Source organism: Ceratotherium simum, chromosome 1 (genome assembly GCF_057802395.1).
Source record: "Ceratotherium simum simum isolate JZ-2026a chromosome 1, ASM5780239v1, whole genome shotgun sequence".
NCBI classification, from domain to species: domain Eukaryota; kingdom Metazoa; phylum Chordata; class Mammalia; order Perissodactyla; family Rhinocerotidae; genus Ceratotherium; species Ceratotherium simum.
The window spans coordinates 32,282,948-32,300,718 of record NC_141900.1 but is presented as its reverse complement, the minus strand read 5'-3'; the positions used below and the strand labels follow the sequence as shown (position 1 = coordinate 32,300,718).

At 37.3% G+C, this 17,771-nt stretch overlaps 1 protein-coding gene across 3 annotated transcripts in view; it reads right to left on the bottom strand.

Annotated features, from left to right (window-relative positions):
* Positions 1-11: 11 nt before the first annotated feature.
* The window catches only part of DMTF1 (cyclin D binding myb like transcription factor 1), a 45,901-nt gene continuing 28,141 nt past the window's right edge, over positions 12-17,771 (bottom strand). For all 3 annotated transcript variants that reach the window (XM_004431301.3, XM_014788145.2, XM_087446233.1), the window contains 11 exons: positions 16,957-17,114; positions 15,794-15,826; positions 14,784-14,893; positions 11,654-11,882; positions 10,083-10,234; positions 8,512-8,721; positions 5,820-5,905; positions 2,965-3,120; positions 2,018-2,395; positions 1,302-1,449; positions 12-1,086 (listed from right to left, as the gene is read on the bottom strand). In XM_004431301.3, coding sequence (XP_004431358.2) covers positions 977-1,086; positions 1,302-1,449; positions 2,018-2,395; positions 2,965-3,120; positions 5,820-5,905; positions 8,512-8,721; positions 10,083-10,234; positions 11,654-11,882; positions 14,784-14,893; positions 15,794-15,826; positions 16,957-17,114 — 1,770 coding nt within the window. In that variant the 3' untranslated portion in view covers positions 12-976. The remainder of the gene's footprint in view (positions 1,087-1,301; positions 1,450-2,017; positions 2,396-2,964; positions 3,121-5,819; positions 5,906-8,511; positions 8,722-10,082; positions 10,235-11,653; positions 11,883-14,783; positions 14,894-15,793; positions 15,827-16,956; positions 17,115-17,771) is intronic.

The window sequence follows — 17,771 nt, the reverse complement described above, 5'->3', positions numbered from 1 at the left end:
GAGTCTTGATTTGTTTCTTTTCGTTACAGAAGCAAATTTTGTTTTTTAAAATTGCCTGAGAGGGACAAGTTATAATGCACCCCCACTAGCTAATGCACTAAGTGAACGGCAAACTCTGATACCCTCCTTAACTATTTTCCGAGTAATTTATATAAGCACAACGTGTAAGAAACGGTCATGGTATAGGATAGGGAACTTGACTTCCTTTCCCATTTAGTTTAATTTTACTTCAAAGTGCTAACTTTGTAAACTGATGACAGTGGGTTCTGAGACAGTGAAAACTCTATTGAGCTTCTGGTGAGTTTTGTTACTACTCTCATCCATATTCCCTTTAAAAGTAATAAAACACCTGTAGTGAATTTTCTTAACTCTTTTAATGCTTTCCTCTTTACCCAGCCTGGATCCGCTCCCACTGCCAGCAATGGGTAAAGCAAAAACCGCTGCCACACAGTCACCTCCTAGGTCTCTGTACTTGTAGGCTGCTCAAGTCGCAAACTAATGATACTTAATGTTTTTGAAGAAGGTCACTGGTAAGCTCTAGACCATGTTGATGTGACTTCTCTGAGATATAAACAGGCCTACTTGAGACTGGATAGGGAGCCGTATCTGATCTTTAGACATGAATATTACTGCTTTTAAAACAGAGTAGTTAAGCTTTGGTGATTTTAAACTTTTCTCAGTAGCTGAAGTGAATGCAATTCCCTGCTGACAAATAACACTAATCACAGGGATCTCTGCAGTTAAGACCCCCATACTCCACTCAGGGACACACTGTCATCAGACTAGACCTCAGCTGATATATTTCAAGGAGGTAAAAAGTCATAGCAGCAACGCTGTATGTGGCTCCAGCACTGTAGCTATTTAAGAGCCAGAGGAATGGTAAATCAAGCCTCTTGGGAGTTGCTCTTAGTTCTCTGGAGATGTTGTCATTAACAGTGTGGCTTCTTTGCTTGAACAACCTGCTTCTAAGAATTACCTAATGACAGTTTACGATATCCTCAACATCCTTTGAGTCTTCTGAAACAGGACTGCCCAAAGATGATCCAATGATATTTGATTCTTCTCGATGGTGTTGGAGTATGGGATCTGTAACGAGTTAAATTTCAAGTTAGTCTTAAATGTATATCTTCTCTAATCCATGTCAAGAATTTAGAATAGGTATTCTCCCAAAGTGCAAATTTAACAAGACTAATATCTTTATTATTGGATCAAGAAAGACTAGAAGAACTGAATTAAAAATCTGACTGCCTGATTTTCCCCTTCAAATTTATCAGGCACACGATGGAGTTGTATTACAGTACCTGTTAGTGTTGTCAAAGGCAAGACAGATTCAGTATCTATAACATCAGATGCCTGGATAAAGCCATGTGGAGAAGGAACGATAAGTATCGTTTCATCATCGATTGTTGTTTGATCAACTTGTTCTTGTATGGTGGGAGACTCTAAATCCTACATAATTAAAAAGAGAGATTCTGACTCATATTCCTTACCAGTTTTCCTTAAGATTCCAAACACATTTAGGTTTGAAAGGACTTAACTTTCAAACATTATAAATTAGAATATAAAGAAATGAAAGGTAAAGTCTTAAAATGAACAAAATAATAACCTCATACTCTAATGTACTAAATATTAACAAAAAAAGAACTTAAAAGTACCAGTTCAGTCATAGGTCCCCTGACTAGAGAAGAAACAATGCTGTTATACTGTGGGGTGAGGTTCTAAGCTGAACCACAAAGATCTGTTACTAACCACCCTCAGGAAAATGCTTCCATGGGTTCCACCAGACATTTCTCAATCTATTGAGGTGAAGAGGTAAAGGTTTTAGTGAGAAACCGTGGTAGGAGAGAGCAACACTGCTGGTTGACTGATAGTTGTGAGTTGCACTTTGTGTGTCTAAAGAAAAGAGGAAGGTACCGGAGGATATCCCGCCCATAAATTATTTCTAGGCTCTCTCCAAACTCCAGATTTGAGGTTCAAGGTAAGAACCCATTAGGTTGTTCCCTTAAGTGCAACTTACCTCAGTAACATAAGCATGGGCTAAATGCGAGGGTGAGTCCTCCTCTTGTTTAAGGTCGGTGTCAGAGATTTCTTCTGTTCTGACCATAACACTATTCATCAGTTCTGTGCTATTTTGGTCACTCAATTTGGATACATGAGCATCATTAAATGATGGCTCTACAGTCATCTTAGGCGGATGAATTTCATCTGGGAAAGTGTCTGCTTCTAGAGCATCTGGAGGCTCAGGAAAATCAGATGAATGAATATCCTTATCTACAGCCAGTTCTGCTTGGGCTATGGAAGAAGTGATGTCCTCTGTGGCAACAGTTTGAATGATGACTCTTGGTGTGTGACACTGCACTGTGACGTTGTCACTTGTGTTCAACAAATGTTCTGGCTATAAATTGTTAAAGAAAATGATCAATGGCAAAATGAAAAAGTACCTACCAGACTTAGGGTATAGGCAACAAATGGCATTTATAGGTGGTACCCTACTGACTCCTATACCTCTCACCTCTGGAACTACAGTGTTCTTATGACTATTTTTCTAGAACCCCTATTCTTTACCCACTGGGGCCTTTGCTCTCATAATGTCCCTATTCCCCTTCATGTAAGTCCATCTCATGTAAGACACAGGATATACCCCATGAAGGCACAATGATGGTGTAAAACATTGCCCGTGGGACAACAGCAGTAGGAAGAATTGTTTAAATAAAGGTACTGCATTAGTTTTGCCTCTAATATTTTGTATCAACTAATCTTGGTCCCTAACATGTATGCAAATACTTGAACTGAGCTCAAAATTGGTTTTTCCCCCCTAGAGATATTGTTATTGAAGGCACATGGGTTCTATCATAGTATTAAACACTAGTAAAAACATCCTGTTATCTCTGGTGATGCTTATCAGTTAGCCAATCTTCTCTACAGAAACTAGAATCATCAAGGAATTTCTATCAGGTAACATACGGATAAAGCATGAACAATGATCTGTTCAGGAGAAGCAGGAGCAGCAGCTGTCAGGGTGACAGTGGGACTAGCAGTCAGAGTTAGGGGAAGGCCTTGGCTTGAGCTTGTTTGAAGCAGGTAGGTGCCTGGAGTGCCAGTGGGCTGTAAATGGAAAGACTGAAGGAAAAAGATAATAAGATCAACACAGGTGCAACAGACTACTGATTAAGTAGAGTTACTAGTATTCATTAAGTCTAGCTTTACATCCAAAATGGGGACTTGAACTTACTAGCTACAAATTACTTACCAATCGTGAAGATGCAAACAAGTAATAAAATGAAGGGAATAATTTTGACTATTAACTGTTCTAAGTCATTACACGGCCTGGAGGTTGAACAGGCAGAAGCCTTTCCCTGGTCTTCACTGCCATGTATTTCTGTGGTCTGGTCTCAGCTATTTGTTTCACAGCACGAAGACATGGTCACATAAGCCACTGTTTCCAGTGCAGTAACCCAGCAAACCCAATCCCTCTTTACTCTCTTTCTGTAGCACATAAAAACTGGCAGTCTTGCAGTGTAAAGAAAAAGCTTCACATTTTTGAAAAGGCCCTCTAGCAGTGCTTACTTACTTGAACAGATTTTTTTCATAGTATAATTTTAGAAAATATTTTTTATATTAAGGGGAAATGTACAGAAATAGCAGTTAGTGTTCTGCTGAAAGAAAAAGAAAATTCCTATTTGAAAAGCTGGTTAAACGATAATATGCTTATGTTTTGAGATTTTTTTTATGCAAGCATAACAAAACTAGTCAACACCAATACACCTTTCGCGACAATAAGCTTCTGTATAATAATTTGCCCTAAAGGAAAAATATTTACACTTAAAATAGAGCTGGAGGTTAAAGTCACATATGTAACCTGTTCTTTAGTCCAGTGCGGTCCCTGTGGACGTAAGCCACAACAGCTCTCCTGGGTGCCGTCTCACTGAATCTTGGTTTCTTTATTGCTGAAGAGGGGACAAGAACTACCTCTCATGGAAAGGGTTGTGAGGATTAGAAATGATTACGATGGGGCCTGGCACACAGTGGGAACTCAATTTCTTCCCTCTCCCTAAAAGTGAAAGCCAGGCCAGCCCCGGTGGCCTAGTGGTTAAGTTTTGTGCTCTCTGCTTTGGTGGCCCGGGTTCGGTTCCTGGTTGCGGACCTATACTACTCGTCTGTCAGTGGCCATGCTGTGGTGGAGACTCACATACAAAAAAAAGAGGAAGACTGGCAGTGGATGTTAGCTCAGGGTGAATCTTCTTCAGCAAAAAAAAAAAAAAAAAAGTGGAAGCTGATCGTTTTCCTAAGTGTTGTATTTATTAATTACCTACGGTCAAGCAGTATAGTAAATACTTTACATGTATAAATATATATTATATATATGTATTTTATTTAATATACTTAAATACATATAATGCTCACAATTTTTTGAAGCTGAGGCACAATGATCATCCTCTGTTAATAATATAGGACAGAAGTCTCTAAATATTTGATTGTAACCCCATAAGTAAAAACCTGAACACATACCCCAAATATACGTGTATATATCGTTTATTTGGCCGGGGGGAAGGGGGCGATGGCAAAACAAAAAAGTAAAATCAAATTCTATTTTCTACCTAGGACAAATGGTCATCTTATACATCCCTATTCTGGAGACCACTGGGTTAGGAAACTGAGGCTCAGATTAAGTACGCTGTTAGCAGAAGTTCCAAAGAGAACCTTTTGTTATTCTGGCCATCCTCATGAGAATGGCTGTGGAGAGGATAAATAAACTCTTGTACTAATGCCCCTTATGTTCTGCACAGCAAATAAATCTTGACATAATTTAAATAAAATCTGCATGCTTTCTTCATGAAAAATGAACTAATTCCGGGTTTACCTATTTCCGAAAGCAGGGCAGAAACTGGAGCTTTTAAAAAAATTTCCATCACCCCCAAAAGAAACCCCATTCAAATTAGCAGTCATGCCCTATCTCTTCCCAAAACCTCTTAGCATAGACAATCCCTAATCTACCTTCTGTCTCTATAGATTTGGACATTTTGGACATTTCAAATAAATGGGAGTCATACGCTACATGGTATTTTGTGTTTAGTTTCTTTCACTTAGCATATTTCAAGGCTCATCCTGGTCATAGCATGTATCAGTACTTCCTTCTTTTTTACTGCCAAATAATCGTTTGTATAGTTATAGCACATTTTATTTACCTGTTTATCAGTGGATGGACGATTGAGTTGTTTCTACACTTTCTGGTTATTATGAACATTCATGTACAAGTTTTTATGTGGACATATGTTTTCGTTTCTCTTAGGTATACTTGGGATTAGAATTGGTGGGTCATATGGCAACTATATGTTTAACCTTTTTAGGGACTGCAAGATTCTTTACCAAAGTGGCTATACCATTTAGGACTGAGACTTTTAAATTCTGTATCCCCAGTAGTTAGTGCAGTGTTTACTGAATGAATGTTGTTAATTAATTCATTCCACAAACTTTTTCTCAACCAATATGAACTTTTGGTTATTTATTTGTTTATGATTCAGTAAAAATCCACAGCATGTACTCTACTAATCAGCACTGTCATTTTCATATATAAAAAGAGTATATTATTGGTTTATATACAGATGAAGAAAAAGACTAGAAGTAATTATAAAAGTGTAAGTTTGATTTATGTTGTTTTCTAACCATCTGGCATCAAAATCATGGACGTAGTTGCATTTAATGCCAATCTTGTCAATTTTTATATATTTGCTTATATGATAGCATTTCTAAAACTGATACCAACTGATCTTTCTTATGCATAAAAATGGCCAATATCTACTTCGTAAAGTATTACTCACTGGAAGAATCTCAAACGTCTGTAGTGTTCCACTGTTTAGTGTTATTGTTTCTGAGTCAACAGTAGCAGCAGGAGAGTCTGCTGAAGCTGTGGTAAGAACAAGGACAACAATAAATAAAATATTTTATAAACTTAAATTTCCCTTGTGTAGTCAAGTATTATGAAAGCAATCTCATATTGAATAATTTGCCTGGAAACCTAAAGTCATTTCTAATGGATTTGTCTGGGATGACATAGATCAGGGGTTAGCCAACTATAGCTATAGCCAAACCCAGCCCACTACCAGTTTTTGTAAATAAAGTGTTATATGAACACAGCTACCACTGTCTGTCTATTTATTTTCTATGGTTGCTTTTGCACTAGAAGAGCACAGATGAGTAGCAGTCACTGAAACAATATTTGCTAACCCCTGGTACAGATCATAAAGTATTTTTAATATTAGGAAGTAAGAAGAATATACTAAGCCTAACCTGCAAAAAGCTAGGAACCTGGTAAAAAATAAATTTTCCTGGACATTCTACAGTTTAGATGTCTGGAATGGTAGTCCCAGAACACTTGGCTTTAATTCTCGTGACATTACTTTCTAGCACTATAAACCTGGGCAAATAATTTACTTTAACCCAAGCTAATGTTCCAAGACTTTATCTGTCCTGCCTACCTCACATAATTGTTGTGAGGATCAAAAACATGAAATAAATATAATTATTTCAGAAGACCATACTTGGGAGGCCGAACAGCACTTTAGAGATCAGATAGTATAATTTTTTTATAGGTATGTCCACTGAGGCTCAGACTTGATCAGTGTCTGCTCAAGGTTATCTAGAACTAAGACTAACGAGAAGAAATGTGATCTCCTTTGTTGCTTTTGGTCTCACCTGTAAGTAAATCCATGTCAAAAATGATTTAGAATAGACTTTTAATGTGCAGTGTTTGTTTATTACATTCTGTCTATAACACTTCTCAGTTTGAAAGAAATGTAATACCTTTACCAAAAGAAATGCACTTGATTCATGTTGTTTCTCTTACTATTTGATGGATTCCTAAGATCATACCTAGAACAATTTGAAGTGATTCCAGACAAATAGCCTAAATCAAGGGTAAACAAACTATGGCCGGGGACAAGTGTGGTTCAAGGGTAAGAATGGTTTTTATATTTTTAAAGAATTGTTTAAAAACAAAACAGAAAATTCCACAGAGACCTATGTGGCCTGCAAAGCCTAACATATTCATATTTACTGCTCTGGCTAGTTTGCCGATGCCTGACCCCTAACCTAAAGGAAGAAACGTCATGCGATTTTAACCTGAATGCCAAGAATAATGGGTGTGTTGTAAAACTCTTACTATACTCACATTTCTTGCTGGAAGAAATAAAATTATTCTAAGTACTTTTAAAAAGCCATGCTGTGAGTGAATATTAAAGTACTATTTAATATTTGCTGTTTTCCCAATAAGTATCGTCAATCCAATGGCCAAGGAAAATTGTAACAATCTCCATGCACAATCGATTTATAGCCAATAGCAGTTCTCATATTTATGGTGGACTAGTAATTTTAGTTGCTTTGCAATTCTCAAGACTACCATACAAAACAAGTAGGGACAAAGAAAAGAAATTCTTCATGCTTTATTACACTGGTAGAAAGCTAAAGCAAATAACCAAATTTAAACTAGAACTTTTAAGAATAAGACAGGCATGATTGGTTTAAATGTCTCTGAAGAAACCTTGACAGTCACTGTATATACAGATACATAGTGTTAATAACACCCAGTGATTCTCAAACAGAGGATCACAGGGTACATTTGAATATGTGTAGGGTGTTTCTATTTGTCATAATAACTGGAAAGCACTACTGGCATTTTGTGGATGAGGTCAAGGGACACTGAACATCCTGCAAAGCCCAGCTAACACAGAAGTGTCCCATGCAAAATGCCAATAATCTCCTGGTTGGGAATAATACACAGTGATTGGTATACTCTGGGCAATAACCTTTCCATAGGCAAATAGCATTATGTAGGGGGAAAAAAAGGGAGGTAAAAGTAAGTGAAGGATAATATGGTTCTGAGAATTTGATTCTCATTCCTTTTCTGTCACTCTATAATAGAAAGAAGGGTAGAAAGATCAACTTGGCTTAGACCTTAGGAAATAAATTTTCCCTCCCTATAACAATTGCTGGCTCCTCATATCTCATTTAGCACAAAAAATGTCAGAGGCTAAGGAAAAGAGAGAAGTCAACAAAACAGTTCCCATAGGAAACTGGCTCTTTACTCTCTGAAGAAAATCTTTTTCAACCTCACCAAAACCCATTTCTTCTACATATCACCTCAAATCCATTCCCAATTTGTGTCTCTTCTTGTGAATTACTACAAATAATATGCCACCTATGAACTCTATTTCCTTGCTCAAATGACTATATTTTAGGTAGTTTTCTATTCATTATTAATTCCTTATAACATCTAGGAAATAAGACGATTTAAAATGGTTTATAATGGCTAGGCAGTTGGTTATCAGTCCTTCCTGTCACACATTCATCCTTTGTGCAAATATTAAGCTAATAAACATAAAATGCCTTAGATCTCCTTTAATTCTGTGACTTGGATAAATTTCTATCAACATTCTAGAAGACTGAAAGATGTCAGAGCCATTAACCAAATCATGTAAGTCAAATAGCAAGGAGTCTTGAGGTTCAAACACTTACAGACATGGGTGATCTGGACCGGAATCTGCAAGGCTGTCATGGGGCTTGGAGAAATGGCTGTATTGTCTTCCAAGCGGGCGACTCTGATCTGAACGTGCTGTACACTGGAATTGGAATTACTGTTTGGAACTCCAGATCCTGATTTATTGTCCAAAAGCGTTGGGTTGTTTTTTTGATTCTCATGTAACTGTTTAAGACCTTTTATTAAGACTGAAGGGAGATGGGTAGACAAAAAGAACATTGATTCTCTCCGACAGACCACCATCTAAGCAGCAAGGGAGGTGGAGGGGGTGGTAAGGAGGGAAAGTATTTGGAAGAAATAATTGTATACTGGATGTGAGATCTTACCAAAATAACAATAAAAGTATTTTAAAACTACAACCTGTCTGGAAATTTTTGGAAACATTATCCATCACAACAGATTTTAAAAATTCATAACATAATACTGTTTTTGCCATTTAAGATGCATTTTAAAAATAGCCATTGTGAGGAACATGGAAATAAGACATTTTCTATGTCCTAGGACTTCTTGATAAAATTCTTAATATTCTTAGGAAGAATATTAGTAATGCTAAGTAGCTTATTTTCATTTTTAAATGAAGAGTGTACTTCCCCACCAAGGACTCAAGGGCACTTGACTGTTTTAGCCACTGCAAGAGCATAATCAGTTGGCTGGGAGTCGAACTCACAACTCCAGAGAAGCAACTGATCTTTTCAAACAGTAAGATGCAACCACCCTGAGTTCTTGTACATGAAAGCCAACTCCAGACTTGCCCTCCTCCGTCAGTCATGATAACTACATCAGTCCTCTTAGGTGATGCTGCAGTCTGGCTGGATTCATGTTACATTAGTCTTCATTCACTCTTCTGGTTTTAAAATCAGATTTATAAATTTATAACTGGGTATTTAATTTTTAAAAAAATCATACTTTCATCAAGCCAAAGTTTCTCAGCATTTAATTTTCCTTTGGAAAAATGGAAGTTGGAGCACTATACTAAGGGGAATGAATTTGATTACCTAAATTAAACAGACTGTCCAACTTAGTTTTAGTGCCTAAACGCAAAGCAGGCAATGAAGTGAAAAGTATGCTATGCCTCACTTTTAAGCAAACCCAACTTAAAATCGAGATTTACATAACAAATGAAATTAGAAATTTACAGAGCCTTTGTTCTAAAAATAAATTACTACAGAATTTCTCTAAATAACAAACCCAGTTAAGATTTTGAAATTATTCAACTCAAAAGTTGATTTAAACTTAAGTTTTCAGAAATACGTTTGCACACAATGCAAGTATATATATAAAATTTATTTCCTCTTCATAGTTTATGTGAGATAACAACGTGTGCAAATGTGTATACTGTCATCTTAGGTGCTTTGAGAATTACAAATCACATCCACTCTTCTCAAGGGAAGAAAAGACAAGTTACCCAAAGAAATAGGGCAGAGGTTTAAGTGAATAGCTACTGTCATTCATATCTCTTTAGCTGAGGTAAAGAGATTCTAACCTCTAACTCCTAAGGAGTAAATATGGTAAGAAAAGGGAAGGACTTAAGAAGCAAACAATACATTACCAGGGAATGAAACATCCTTATGGTTTGCAATTTGCCTTTTGATGGTCCACCATTTACTTCGAAGCCACTGTGGTGAACGGACACTGCTCCATCCCTCTGCTAACAGATCCCAGTTTATGTCGTTTTCATCAGCTACGTCAAGCTCTGCTATCCTACAGGTTACAAAATAAGCATCTGTTAAATATTAATTTATTTCTCCCTAAGAACCCTCCTGACTACACGTGATGGCACTGGCAATAAAGGGAATGGCAGGTTATGTCACTGAGATGCTATTGTTAAGTTGCATGGGAAAGGATTCCAGGAGTGCAGACCTGCTTCCAGAGCTAAGAGCTATGAAATATCACCAGCATAGCCTTTTGTTAATGGTACAACCAATGGGCTGAACCATAAATGGTGAGAACCACATGAAGCACTGTGAAGGGAAGGGAGTAGCTCTAGGTTAGAATAGGATAAGAACAGGTTTAGTTGTATAGTATTCTGCAATGTTTTATTTTATAGTGTGTTATTGCCTGGATCTGAGCTTTTCTATTTTTATTTTTTTGGTTAGGAAGATGGTCCCTGATAACATCTGTGCCAATCTTCCTCCACTTTGTATATGGGACGCTGCCACAGCAAGGCTTGATGAATGGTATGTAGGTCCATGCCTGGCATATGAACCTGCGAACCCCGGGCCGCCGAAGCAGAGCACATAAACTTAACCATTACACCACCGGGCTGGCCCCTCTATTTTTAAAATAAACAAAAATGTTTAGAAATAAGCTATTCATAAAGATGACTAGTTGAAAAAATAAACTATTAAAAAAAAAAAACCCAAATCAAAATAAAAAGACAAAAACAATACTCCAGCAGCAACCAAAAACACAACCAACAAAATAGTATGACTAAATTTGGAGTTTTAATAGTCTATTCATTTTCTAGCTTTCACTGTCAGGATGATTTTGATTTTCCGTAGGGAGCAGCCACAATGACAGCTTCTATTACTTCAGTGTCTCAAGTGTTTTCTTGCCGGTATTTTTGCCCATTTGAGTCACTGAGTCTTAATGGTTAAACCAACTAATTTAAAAAATAAGCTTGGGATTATGATCTTAAAGCTATTTTTGGATATGTATAAAATGGAAGTGTCTGATTTGGTCCAGTGTGAAGGTGTGGGGTAACTGTAGACTGGACCCTCTTCTTGGCAATCTTAGTAGCAAAAGATTGAAGGGCATGGAGACTGAATAGCCCTCTTCCCCTCACCACGGTCCTCCTAGGCTAGGACTGAGGCACATTGGTGGGACAGTGGAAAGCTGCACTGCCACTGTCTGTGCCATACCTGTTCTGTGGATATAGAGAGGACTTCAGTCTCCACGCCTTCAATCTGGCACTTTGCACGAGCACTAAATCCACTAAAAAGGAACAAACACAAAACAAAAAAAGAGCTCAATATGAAATACTCAGGATCTTAAAGAGTGTCTCTATGGAAAGGATGCTTTTCAGACATTAGGCATCTAGGGAAACCAAAAAAGGAAAATCAATAAAGACATCCACAGCCATTAAGCAGCTTTAGTCATTAAAAGATTTAGGACACAAACCTGAGGATGAGATTGATTTCATCTTCCTTGGTCCACTCAGTACCTCCACTCTGTTTCCAGTTCAGGTAGTTGAGCCATTTAGAACGACACTGCTTTTCTGAGCGGGTACCCACTCGTTCTGCCACAGCTGCCCAAGACACACCCTGTGTGACTATGTCACCTGGCTCAGTGCTGGTCAATTCATGAACCACCTCTGCAAGTCTCTTTTCTTCTTCTTCGGTCCATTTCCCTGAAAGAAGAAAATTATCCAGACTACTACTGCCACCTTCTCCATTTTTTGCAAATCAGATTCAGCCCTGTATTTCCAAGGACTGAGAGGAAGTACGCAATAGAATTAAAAGTATTTCTGAACAGGGCCGGCCCTGTGGCTTGGTGGTTAAGCGCGCGCGCTGCGATGCTGGTGGCCCGGGTTCGGATCCCGGGTGCGCATCGAGGCACCACTTCTCCGTTCATCCTGAGGCCGAGTCCCACATACAGCAACTAGAAGGATGTGCAGCTACGACGTACAGCTGCCCACTGGGGCTTTGGGGGGAAAAAATAAAATAAATAAAATCTTTAAAAAAAAAAAAAAAAAAAAAAAAAAGTATTTCTGAACAACCCTTAGGTGGGAGATTGCATGTACCCATAAGACAGCTGCATTTTACTAGCCCAGTAAAGTTCTTAGTACAAAAGAAAATATAGAATCCTAATAAAAGGCACTGACTGACTCTTTAAGAAAGAAAAACTACCCAAAACATAACTAGAAAGAATTATGTACTGTCATGTTACACTAAGTCCTAAGTGGGAAGAGCTTCATCGATGGCTTGATGGACACAGAAATTCAGACTTTTTTCTTAGTCCCACCTCAGATTCCCTCTCTGCAGAATTGCAGTAAGCTCAATAGAGACCATTATTTACAGGAAAAAATGATGAGGGACAAGTGGAATAATACCTATGGCCTCCCACCCATTTTAGTAAACACAAAAACTAGATGTATACCATCTCCTTTCCCCACTACCCTAACTCCAAGCTACTGTGATGAAATGTAAGTCTGAGATTGGTATTCACACATATTTTTTCTTTTTTTTTTTTCTGGTGAGGACGATTGGCCCTGAGCTAACATCTGTTCCAATCTTACTCTTTTTATTTTTTTAATTTTTTTGTGGAAGATCAGCCCTGAGCTAACATCCGTGCTAATCCTCCTCTTTTTGCTGAGGAAGACTGGCTCTGAGCTAACATCTATTGCCAATCCTCCTCCCCCCGCCCCCCAAAGCCCCAGTAGATAGCTGTATGTCATAGTTGCACATCCTTCTAGTTGCTGTATGTGGGACGCAGCCTCAGCATGGCCGGAGAAGTGGTGCGTCGGTGCGTGCCCGGGATCCGAACCTGGGCCGCCAGTAACAGAGTGCACGCACTTAACCGCTAAGCCAGGGGACCAGCCTGCCAATCTTCCTCTTTTTGCTGAGGAAGACTGGCTCTGAGCTAACATGTGGGCCCATCTTCCTCCTCTATTTTGTATGTGGGATGCCGCCCAGCAGGGCATGACAAGTGGTGCATTGGTCTGTGCCCGGGATTCAAACCTGCGAACCCTAGGCCACCGAAGGGGAGTGCGTGAACCCAACCACCATGCCACTGGGCCGGCTCCCTTCACATATATTTTTATTTCAGGTTTTTCTGAACCCATAAACCCACTAATAACATCAAATGTTCCTCTTGGTCTTTTCTTGAGCTTGAGCAGAAAAACAGAAAGGAAAAAAAGTGAACTTCTTTACGTCTTCCACTTCTGTTTCCATTTTATTACTAGTAGCTAAAAACTTGTAGGAAATTTCAAAAAGGCTATGTGCCTGCTTCAGGGATTCATTCATTCAACAATATTTATTGAAGGTCTATTATGTGCTAGGCACAGCTCTGGATACCACGGATTCAACACAAAGTCGTGCTCTCCTATTTTAGCATCATAAGAAAGGAAGAAAAAACTCAGACTGTGCTGTCCCATGGTGTGGTACAAAAGAGAGAACACTCCTGGTCAGAAACAACACAGAGCAGCAAGGAAAGGAAGTAGGAAGATCAACCCCTCAGGCTGGCAATCAGGGAACGGCACAGTGTTTTTCCAAATTATGCTAACAAAAGGGGTTCTACACTCACATCTGGGGTCCCATCCTAAATCTAAAGCTCCCATTCCTGCTTCATTCATTAAGCTGTCATTCACCACAGAAGGACAGAGTTGGCAGAATTTACATTATCACTGCCTTGCAGTTAATACTGCTGGTGGAGTGGTTAAGCAGGAAACATTCCTGATTCCACTTTAGCAGGGTACGGGGTGAGGATAGAAAATATATTCCCTGGAAGCTCAAGCTTAACTTGAGAACTATGTTTTTATTGAAAGACTGAGCATCGATTCTGGATCCTTCAGAGAACATTAGAGCTAAGAGGGAACTATGAGATCACCTATTCTAACCTCTTCATTTTACAGAGGAAAGTGAGGCTCAGAGAGGTTAAGTGAGAGTTAGTGGCAGAGCCTAAATACTGTTGTTGGTCACAAAGGTTAGGTTTAACAGTATCATTAGTGCATTTGTATACGTTAAGAGTTAGGCATTTGTGGTGTGGCCTGGGGACTGAAACACCAATCACAAGTTTTTTCTATGGAAAAACATACTTCGAGTTTGAAAATAAGCAAACACAATACATACAAACCTTTAGAACACAGCTTCTTCCTAAGTTGGGACCTACCTGGAACTAAAGTTTTTCATAAAACTTTGATAAGCTATTGTTAACATAGCGTAACAGGTAGATGGACTTAAACTAAAATTATTTCCTGTATATACACCTTAAAAATACCTGTATATAAGCCTTAAAAAGAAATACTTCCCCAACTGGAGCAGTTTTGAATTGCTGCAAAATGGCAACATGCTAGACCTAAAACCTTTGAAACTAAGGAGACGCTGTGTCCCTGTGAACAATGTTACCTTACACAGAAGCACAAAAATAAAGGATTAGTTGGGTCTATTAAGCTTGAAGAAAAAGGAAGAGTGGAAAATAAAATTTGAACTAAAGCAAATGACAATTTTCTTTCCAGAATACAAGAGAAAGCAGTATCTGAAGGGCAGGAAGCTCAGCTGGTGACAAAACCACCAGTAGCAGCACCCAGTACCTGTGTTGCAAGTATCCTTCATCAGTCGGCACCGATCTTTGACGGAAGATGCACTTCTTCCTAGCGCCGCCCCTATTGTTGCCCAGTCATTGCCATGCTTTATCCGGAGCCTAAAACAAGAGTCTGCCAATCAGCATTGGGTTCAACTGTTTCCTCCCTTTTAATTTCATCATTTATTCTTCATTCTTCTTCTTCCCATTTGACTGGTTTGGAAGTTGTGGGCAGCAATACTTTGAGAGCCAAAGTTTGAAAGTGTGGCCTTTTTTTGGGGTCCACAGTTGTCTGTGGGTGAAAAAAAAACAGGCAGCAATTGCCTTTTTCCTGGGTCAGAGAAGAAATAAGTAACTTGGATATGTGTTCAAAAAAGACCAAATTTCCCCTCAGGTTATTGACACAATCTCCCAGGCAATCCCCAGATTTTTCCCTTTTGAGTATTCTTAACAAGCTCTGCTCAGGCATCTAAAAAGTTTCACAGATCCTTATCATCATAAACAGGATCAACCTTCAATTTTTTTCATGATCCATACGATCCATTAATCCATACTTAATGGCCCTAACTCATGAAGCAACATTGTTTCCTGTGAAATAGCCATTATAAGGTAGAGTCAGCCCAGACATTAAGTGAAACATTGCCAAGTCACCATTCTAAACTAAGCCATGTAGTACAACTCTGGTTTTGATCCTGGTATATAAGTTCCCCAAATTTAGTCTTCAGGCCACCAAGAATGGCCATCTAATCTCTTCTGTAGCCCCTATTAATGGTCGAAGGATGCATTTCATTTGGTAACTGACAACAGGAGGAGACTAAATTTATTGGCATGGTTACTCTGTGCAGGTATGGATCTGATAAGTTCTATTTATGGTCAATCATTCTTAGCAGCAGGATTAAATATTAGCAGTCTACCAAAAATGTCTTGACATTTTCAAAGTAAAACTTTTAAAAACATAAGACATTAAAAAAATTAAAACCCAACTATCAGAATTAATGAAAAAAAAATTTTTAAACTTACTCCTTGAGCTTTTCAATTTCTTCAGGTGTATATCTAGAAATTTAAAGAAATTTAAAAAAAGATCAATTAAAACAGAGAATGCTAAAAACCTTAAAAATCAGATTTTCACTTAGAGAGCCAAATGTTAAGTCACTTAGCATACTGATAATATTTTTAAAGTAACTAATTTTAGAGTAGATGAATAAAAATTAAAATTAATGCTTCTATTTTCTTCTTAAAACAAATATTTTTAGCTATAATAAAAGCAAGAACTGTACAATTTTCTCTAGGAAAATTCAACATTTAAAATGTATTTGCTCCTATGTTGCCTAATCTTTATTTCAAAGTTAGGTTCAGGCACTCTAATACAGCTATTCCGAAAGACTTGTAAATGACATTGTAAACTAGAGCTAAAAAAAAGAAAATCTATGGTAAATTCTGACAAGGCACTGAAAAACTTAAAATTCTCTTCGTCTACCTATGCATGGACATCTGACACACTCTTGCCTCAATATAAAGCCTTTTTTTTTACTGGGCATGTTTTCAATACAGCCAATGCAATGTTTTTTTTAAGAAAAAGCAGTATCTAGTAAGCCATACTATTACCACCTAAAATTCCCAAAGAGAAATTAAAAATATGTCCATATAATCATTGCACTGAAAATGATTATACTACCATATAATCATTGCACTGAAAATATGATGCCTTCCCATAAATGTTACCTATAACAGAAATCCATGCATTGTATCCAGAAATTTAGTTGTTTTCCACTCTGGTTTTATTAAAAAAAAAAAAAAAAAAAGTCACTGACCTAGGAAATGCTATACTATAAAAACGAGTAAGAAAAATGTTATGTAGAGATCTTCCCACACTTCCTAAATCTTTAACCACTATTACACTTTTTATAATGTTACTTTATTACAAAGCAGACTTTGATGTATTAAGTCAGCTAGGTCTTAAATCTAACCTATATAAGGTGATTTAGATTCTAATTTCTAAAAGAGGCCTTATTATAATGAGGTTTCACCATATTCACAACATGGACCTGGAGAAAAAAATATTAACAGTAATTCATAGCTGTCTCTAATTAAGGCTTTGATTATAACTCTATTTAAAAAAAGGATAGTTCCTTAAATATTTCCCCTAATTACATGAAAACATGCAGCATTACAAGTTTTCATACTTTCCCACATGGTTTCTGTCATCATACATGCGAAGCACTCTTCTATAAACTGCAAACAAAGGCCGGTTCAGACCCCATGCTATAGTCCTGTAGAAATCTTTTCTTTCGTCTTTTGACATCTCAAAGATGATTTCTGTAGCATCTTTTATTCCGCGTGCCTAAATGGGTTACATTTCTTTGATTTAGGGATTTCTGATAAAATGCATATGGATATACTATGCTTTTTAAAAGTTTTTTTTTATGTTATAGATCACCAATGGCATTTAGAAAAATAATGTATTGCTAATTCATTAATAAGTCAATTATAAACTTTAAAATTTATAAGAGATAATAAAGTGATACTTAAATGTTCCAAAAATAAATGGTATTAAATTCGATAAAGTTCTGTCAACCCCTTTTAAAATTATAAAAAATTAAAATCTAAAGAAAGTAGAAGAAAATCATAAGAACAAAGTTAATGGAATCAGGAATCAAGAAAGAACAGAAAGGATAAGGAATGCTAAAAATTGGTTCTTTGAAAAGATCCATTAAGACTAATAAAATATGAAAAGATAAACTTATGGCAAAATGAAAAACAAACCAAAAAAAGGAATATTGGAAATGAAAAATGAGGCCTAAGTAGAAATGCTACAGAGATTAGACAGTTGAACATTATGAAAATTTTATGGCAATAAATTTCAAAACTTAGATAAAATGAATAAATTCCTAGAAAAAGTCAACTTACCAAAACTGACTCAGGAAGAGATAGAAAATCTAATAAGCACAGACCATCAAGAAAATTTAATCAGTTATTAATAATTTTCCCACAATGAAAA